Here is an 8,786-nt window from a genome sequence, read left to right on the forward strand (position 1 = left end):
CATAGTTGCTTTGATACTAAATGTTGAACATAAATAAATGTTTTTATCTATGCACAATCATGAATACACATAATAGAAACTAAAAATTATAATTTATTGAATGTAAACACTAACCTCCCATTATTACTTGATGATTTGTTACAGAACATACCACTGAAAACGTGCTTGTATGCTATGTCTTTTAGGTGATCAGATTTTACAAAATATGGTGTATTTATGTTTTTTAAAATCATTCATCCAAGGACCTTGAGGATGACTTAATATACATCTTACTATAAAAGATGTAAATTAAAGAGTGTGAAAGGGAAGAAGTTACCGACCACTCACCCATTAATTGCTTTAAGCAATTACCAAAATGATACCAAAATATAGGGAAATTGACATTTGAATCAAGTCTAATTTGAGTTTATGTTAACTTGAGTTTGAGTCAATTTGAAAGTATCAAGCTTGACAAACTTTTCTGAAATCAACTTAGTGAGAAGAGTTTAATTCGAGTTTGGTTATAGCTAAACTAAAATCAACTAAAACAACATTTTTTTTAATTTATTTGAATCGAATTTTCTTATACTTGTAAACTTAGTAAACCGAATACTTTTTTAGTTTAAACTTGAACTTGAACTTGATAAATCAACATTCTTAGGCTAAGTTTGTTTCAAATTTATTCGAATTGATTTAATAAATAAGTTTGAGCCAGATCAAATTAACTCAAACCCACTTCGAGCTTCAAAACAAAATATTGGAACCCTTTTACATCATTTTTAAAACTTTTGGAACTAAAAATTTAAAAGAATAATATTATATATATATTTTTTACGTGTAAATAATTATACATCATTATATAAACACATAATCAAAAATTAAAAATAAATCAATATTACCTCATATTTATTATTTAAAAAATTATATATATAATTTAATTCTTACTGAAATTATCCTCGACATCCAACCGGCCGAAAGGATTGGTCACTACTCATTCCTTTCTACTCCTCCGTTTGCATTTCGGCTCAAATCAAATCTGGCCCCAATTTATTCTTATAATTTCAGTCTCAAATCTCCAAGAATTTTTTCAATCCACAAGTTGAAATGCTGGGTGGGTTGTACGGAGATCTCCCTCCGCCCTCTGATGACGACAAGCCAACCACCACCACCTCCAACGTCTGGTCCACCACTGCCAAGATGGCGCCACCCACTCTTCGAAAACCATCCTCAATTTTCGCGCCACAAACCATTCTCAAATCCCAATCCAAGCCCAAAACCCAAAATCCCCAACCCAAAACCCTAAACTCCCCTATAATCCTCCCGTCCCCCGCCGATACCGCTTCATCCCCCCCTCAACCGGCCCTTGTAGGCGTCACGTCCACCGTCATTGAAGAGTATGATCCCGCCCGACCCAACGATTACGAAGATTACCAAAGAGAACGAAAAAGAAAACAAATGGAGGCGGAAATGAGGAGGGAATTAGAGAGAAGACGGCAAGAAGAAGATGAAAGAGAGAGAGAAAGGAGAGAGAAAGAAGAGAGAGAACGAGAAAGGGAAATAGAGCGAGAGAGGGATTTGTCCTCTAGGGTGAATATATCCGGAGAGGAAGCCTGGAAGAGACGCGCAGCTATGAGCGGTGGGGGAGGAGTGCCGAGGTCTCCCTCCCCTCCGGGGAATGCGGAGGTGGATGGGTTTAGTATAGGGAAGTCAGAGACGAGCGGGTTGGGAGTAGGGGCAAGCGGGCAGATGACGGCGGCACAGAGAATGATGGCGAAAATGGGGTGGAAGGAGGGGCAGGGACTTGGAAAACAGGAGCAAGGGATCACAACACCGTTGATGGCGAAGAAGACTGATAGGAGAGCAGGGGTTATTGTGAATGCTAGTGAGAACAAAGCTGAGAAGAAGGTTAAGAGTGTCAACTTCAATGGTGTGCCTACCCGGGTTTTGCTGCTTCGGAACATGGTATGAATCATGCGAAGTCTTTTGTTTTGTGCAATACAATGGATTCTTCTGGGTGATAAGTGTTTGATAATGAGCTTGATGTGAGTGCTAGTGCTAGGAAATTGGTAGCTTATATAGTAGGGTAAAGAAACAAAGAGGATTCACTTAGACAAAGCTAGAGATATTGATGGAAAGTTTATGATGTTCATAATGATTGATGTGGTTCGTTTGATATTTCTTATGTAGCATTTAGCACATTATATATTAATTTATTTTTAACTGGGACCAGCCCGTATTGGTTGGATGGGTACCCCTCTTTTTGCTTCAATGCATTTGCTTAGCAGAGTTTTATTTTTTCTATATTAGTAGCCTCTTGGTAACCTAGACATGGCCATATTTGATCATTTTGAATGAACGGCCAAAGTAATAAGATTTTTGGATTGAATATTAAATTTACTTAAAAGTATAATACCTTGGACTGAAAAATTTTAATTTTTCCCTTACTCTTATTTTTATCTGGTCTTCTTATTCATTCCTGCAAAGTTTGGTAGATAACAGATTCCAGGGTGAATCTGCTCTCTTTCTCTGTGTTTCTATTATTATAATTATATATTAAATTTTAAGTCGTGTAATTTTTTTTGTATGTGGTTTTTTTACATGTCAGCTCATTTGTAATTAACATGATTTTGGTTGGATAACTAATCATTGTTCGCTTGACATACCTTTATACATTTGGAGCTGTTACTCTACTAAGTGTATGGTGGCAAATTTTGTTATACATGGAGTGTCATTTCTTATAGTATTTTGTGTACAGTGTATTTCCGAATAATCAATTATCAATTTTTAAAGAGTACTAAGATGTGCAAAACACTTCTTGCTAGTTTGCTATATTTTTGGTGAAGCATTCATTTAAGCGAACAAGCGTAAAATCATGTGTTGTGTCAAGCTGGATGATGTAGGAAGAATAGGATAAGTCCTCGGGTATGTTAGTCTTTGCTTTGATTATTACACAATTTATTGTCAAAGTATATTTTTAGTGTTTTATTTCATTTGAGTTTTAGTTTTTATTTCTTTTTTGATTAGAACTAGGATTTTCATCCTTAAGCCTTAAAAGGACTTCTGTTGGTGTTTCTGACATGGCTTATTTATGATTGAATAAGAATATTGATTTTCTCTCCCTATACAATGTAATTTACATCTTAATTCTTCTAGTTTTCTCTCTTTTTTATTTCTGTTCCCCTTAATCTATAATTCTTGTGTCCTTTCTATCTCTAATTGTCTTTTTTCTCATTTTAGTTCTCTATTGCTAGATCTGGTTACTAATATGATTTGTTTTTTCTATCCCAAAATAAAAGTTGTCCTTTGTTCTAAAACTATTTGATAGTCAATGTATCAATCATTGGACATAAACTTGGTGTCAGATTTTTTTTTGATAGGAAAAATATAATATGTTACTCCTAACCAATTTCATTAATTATGTAATTTTTCTATTTTGGTGTTAGAACTGCTGAAGCATATGAATCTAAAATGTTCCAGAATGACCTGCAGTGAAAAAATTTTGTTTTCTTTTTATCCTTAGTTATTTCCTATATGGGTTTAGACCATTACATTGATTGTCAATTTGTGATGGTAGAGACTTGCAATGAATAGAACAGTATTCATGATTGCATAACTAGCTATATTGCTTTTAAGTTTGCACAAACTCATAACTTTGGACATTTAAAGGGTTCTTTAGTTCTTCCTTGATTTATGGTGATAGTTGGTCCTAGTCACTGTGCTGGTTGCTGAATCTGTACTTTTTCTATAACTGTTGGTGATACGAACTTTAGGAGAACCACACCTCAAAAGCTAGCTATTGAGATGGGAGAGCCCAAGGCCATATAAACTCCACACTAGTTGTCCATACTTTCCAATGTGGGATCCAAGTCCTATACCTTGCACTTGGGATCCTAACATATCACCACGCTCTGCAGCCCCGATGCCTACGCGGGCTGGCTGTGCGCTAGCTCTTTGCTAGCCCTGGGCGAACGCTGCAATGTCGGTGTCACCACCGCGCCGCACGATTACAATTGGGAGACATGGTGATGACTCTGATACCAAATGATACGAACCTTATGAGAACCATACCTCAAAAGCTAGCTATTGAGATGGAAGAGCCCAAGGCCATATAAACCCTACACTAGTTGCCCATACTTTCTAATGTGGGATCCAAGTCCCATACCTTGCACTTAGGATCCTAACAGCTGGCTTCTCCACTTAATGCGTTCTCACACTTTGTGATCGTAACAGTGTCTATGCTCTGCTTTATTAAACAAACTTTGGTGGTATGGTACTGAATAATTGCAGTTTAAATGCAATTATATATTTTTCTTCTCCAAGTAACATACTTTTTACTCTTAGTGTACTATGTGAGAACTGAAATTTTATCATTGGACTCTTACCTATCAACTGAAGCTTCAAATGTTTGCTTACACATGGCTTAAAACCACGTTAACTGAGTGGTCTTATGTCCAAATCACCCAATGATATTAATTAAATTATAATAACTGGAAAATATTTGAAAGAAGCTGTATGTTCACTGAAACTATAACTGTAAATGGACCTGAGCTGTTGGGAAATATTCAAGTACCTAAAAGGGTTTCTTATCTGTAGTTGAGTCATATAGCTTCTTATCTGTTATTGCTTGACTCTTTTATGGCACATATTGTGCACGATGCCTTTCTTCTATATTTTTAGAGAAAGAGAATTGGTATATGATCTGTTTGAAGCTGCCACCAGCATGAGAATGATGGCATAATTATTTTTGTATTAGAGGGGTAGCAGCTGATTTAATTAAATTATAATAACTTGTGTTTTGTGGTTTTGTTTGTTTCGCATGAATTTGTACATGAGAAAGCATGTTTGAGCTTAATAGACCATTGTTGGCCCTTATCTATTAGTTGAAGTTCTTTTGGTCAAGTAGTTACTCATCATATTCCTTTTGTGGATTATAATTGGAAGGGCATTGTTGGTAAGGCATAACATGTTAAATAATTGAAGCTCATAGCTATTGCTTGATTGAAAATCTTTTCATTTAAATGGCATTTAGGCACTGAACTTAGCATAAGATGTAAGTATGGTTACAGATTATTGCCTCTAGTTGGCAGTTTTATCACTTCCAGAACTATAGCATCAGTATTTTATTGAATGATATCAACTACGATTCCATCTGTCAAGCTGAAAACCATTTGAGTACTTACTGAATATATTTAATTTATAGTCATCTCTTCTTTCATGCTTGCAGAACAGCTAAATACTAACTAATTATATTAATTATTCTTAGAAGAATATAAAGTGCCTTGTTTTTGGTGATGTGTGTTGGTGTTGTTTTTTAATTCCTTTGCTGGTATAAGGTCTCAGATTCTTTTTTATTTCCAGTATTACCTTTTTGTTATGTTTTTTCTTGAAATTTGGATGTTGAGTCATGAATCAACTTGTTAGAAAGTACAATCTGTATTATTATTATTTTTTTATATGTTAATATGTTATCTTCATGCTTCATGCTTGTGATGTCTTATCGATAGAAAATAGAAACGAGAGTTCACTACTATGTTCTCTTTATATAGGTTGGTCCTGCTGAGGTAGATGACGAGCTAGAAGAGGAGGTAGGATCTGAGTGTGCAAAATATGGAACAGTTACCCGGGTTCTGATATTTGAGATTACAGAACCAAATTTCCCAGCTGATGAGGCAGTGAGAATCTTTGTTCAGTTTGAGAGATCAGAAGAAACAACAAAAGCATTAATAGACCTAGACGGTCGGTTTTTTGGTGGCAGGGTGGTGCATGCCTCATTTTATGACGAAGAGAGATTTGGTAATAACGAGTTGGCTCCAATGCCTGGGGAAATTCCTGGTTTCAACTGAAGTGATGGAAAATTATGTTTGCAGACAAATTTCCCTCAGTTTGAGTTTTGATGATAAAATTACTAGGACTCTAAGGTGGCGTCTTCATTTAAATAGATTTGCGGAAGTTTGGCACTGTTGTAACTTGTAAGTAACATCTAGACCTGGAGTAGACTTTTTCTTTTCGCCCTTTTGGGCAGTTGGTTAGAGTCATGCTTTGTAACAAATTACAAATTATTGTAGTATGAGGGGTTTATTGCAGTTACATGACTATGTGGGTCTTTTGAAACTTTTGACCAAGGTTCTAACTTCTAGCCCTGCCTTCATATCATCTATTCATAATCTTCTTTGTCATTTAAATTTTGCATGCTGGACATTGACACGTTACCATTGGGAAATTATGCATTTTTTCTCTGAAATTTAAATCTTGGAATAGTTTTTTCAGTTTTTGTTAATTCTATAATCAACTGGGAAATAGTTGATTAATTATCAAATTCATGTCATTTAATAATCAACTGGTTGAAAATAATTAAAGCATATTTCTTCGAAGTTATGCTAACCAGCCAATAACATCGAACTCAGTCTTGAGACCTGATCGAAAGGTGAACTCAACTAAATGGGTCGTCGCAGATGTGAGCCTGCTGGAGTGTTATGATTAGATGCTCTCGCCTCCGGCAGGTAGAACTGCAGTTGTGCAACTGTGCAAGAGTTTGAGTTGGTGGTAGTGGAGGAGTGGGAACTGGTAGTATCAGGGAGCGCAGATCCGTATATATAAGTGCAAGTGGAATGTCCCTAAACCCACCGTTATTACTTGAAAAAGTACCAGTAATGTTGGTGTTGTTATGGTTGATCATGGGTTCTCCCACTGACACGTGGTGTGGAGATGTTGTGGTTGATCACTCTCCCCCGCCCTCTCCTCCGCCGATGACCATGCTGTCGCTAGCCATTGGAGTTCCACCGCCACAAATAGGGCAGTGATTAATAGCGTGCATTCGTATTAGAATCAATGTTTTAAACTTTTTGGTGAGACAATTAAGAGAATAAACAAAGTTTTATTTTATTTTCCTACACTTTCCCAGGAATCAAACAGAAAAAAAAATCACTTATCGGTTTGGCTCGGTAGGTGGTGCCGTTAGGCTCGACAACCCAACTGGCTTCTTTTGCTAAAGTGACAAAAGACTTCATTAATATCAGCTCAAGGAGAGAGACGGTTGTCGTCCCATTTTCTCAACCCATTAAAGATTTTAGTAGTGATGACTTTTTTTTGTCGTTCTCTCAACTTGGTCTTCTCTTTCTCACTGTCACTCCTCCCTGCTCCGCCATAGTTGTTTGATGGTCTCCTTGAAGATGATGATCGATCCACTGCCCCAATAGTAGCTGGCGGTGGATCCTCCATATTTCTATGTGTTGGGTTTGTGATTATTGGTAGTTTTTAGCGTTAGGAGTGCGTTTACAGTGTCGGTTTATATCTTTGTGTTGCATGAAAAAGGGGTGGTTATGGGGTAAGTTCCGTGTGCTAAAAATAGTGTGAATATCATATTACACCCCTTAGCTTTGGAATGTGTCTTGAAAATCCCTTAGTCATGGTTAGTTGAGCAATGCCTTGTGCACTTGAGATGACTATTAATTTGAATACCAATAATAATATTTTATTATGTGATTAAGTATTTTTTTTAATTTAAAATTATCAAATTATATGATGATACATTATCATTAATATTTAAATTGATACTTCCCGCAAATACATATAATTTTATTGTATTAATTCAATGAAAATTACAACAAGTTACTACAAATTTGGAAATTAATTGAAATAACTCATTTGGAGGGGATGTATACAATATCGACCACCAGTGTAAGGGTCATATGAATATAACCAAAATCAAATTTAGATTAAAAAATGTCCCCACCCATTTTTATAAAATTCCAAGGGAGAATTTGACTAGAGAATTTGACAAGAGGTAAAGAAAGATTATTCTGATAATATATTTTTTATTATTTATATTACTTTATTTGGTTTATAAATAATAAAATATTCTAGTAATTTTTTATTATCAATGGTAACATGACTTATAATATAAGTGATAATTTTATTATTATTTCCACCTTAAGTATTTAAAAATTATCAAAATAATATTTATTTTATTATAATTATATCATTATTCATAACATTTAAAGACAAAAATAACTTCATTTTCAATTAACATAATAAGTAACATAAAACAATTTTAGAATAATTATACCAAAAGACATTTAAGTAAAATAATATATTAATATTTTTTTACCTTTAATTAAGTACAATAATTATTTAAACTTATCAAATTTTGTCAAACATAATAATAATAATTTATATCTAATAATCTTCTAAATAATTTATCTTTATAGTAATATTTTAATTTTATTAATAAAATATTACCAAAACCAAACGTACCCTAATATCTTTGTTGCAATCAACCCCTAAAATTTCTAAAAGCCTTACTTTCATTCTCACTCACATCCCGACTTAAAAATATTCCTTATTTTCGGTTTTTGACCCTGGCAGTTGGGTTTCGCTGCATTTGCGCAAAGAACGGTTTTCTCTACGAAGGCGATCTAAACTTCACCCACAAGGAGATGGACCTTTTCAAGTTGTTGCAAGGATCAATGACAATGCATATAAGTTAGATCTCCCTGGTGAGTATAATGTTAGTGCAACCTCTAATGTTTCTGACCTTTTTCCTTTTGATTATGCAGGTGGAGATTCGAGGTCGAACCTTTTCGAGGAAATGGGGAGTGATACAAATGATCAAGGGATAACTTCACCAAATTCGCACATGGGGAAGCATAACGATGGAGGTTCGAATTCTACTTCAACAAAAAAGAAAGAATTTGGATCCATTGAACTATGATGGAGGCCCAATTACACGAGCAAGAGCCAAGAAGATGAAAGCGGTTATCATTGGGCTCGTTCAAAGTCATTTGGAGCTTATGGGAAAGAGTTCGAGT

General features: G+C 35.0%; 1 protein-coding gene across 1 annotated transcript; it reads left to right on the forward strand.

Moving 5' to 3' along the window:
- The first annotated feature begins 929 nt into the window (after positions 1-929).
- LOC123219576 (DNA-damage-repair/toleration protein DRT111, chloroplastic-like) lies at positions 930-6,090 on the forward strand. The gene is made up of 2 exons (XM_044641582.1): positions 930-1,941; positions 5,526-6,090. The coding sequence occupies exons 1-2, from the start codon at positions 1,084-1,086 to the stop codon at positions 5,820-5,822; spliced, it is 1,155 nt and encodes a 384-aa protein (XP_044497517.1). The 5' UTR covers positions 930-1,083; the 3' UTR covers positions 5,823-6,090.
- Positions 6,091-8,786: the final 2,696 nt, after the last annotated feature.

The sequence above is a fragment of the Mangifera indica genome, chromosome 6, assembly GCF_011075055.1.
Source record: "Mangifera indica cultivar Alphonso chromosome 6, CATAS_Mindica_2.1, whole genome shotgun sequence".
Taxonomy (NCBI): domain Eukaryota; kingdom Viridiplantae; phylum Streptophyta; class Magnoliopsida; order Sapindales; family Anacardiaceae; genus Mangifera; species Mangifera indica.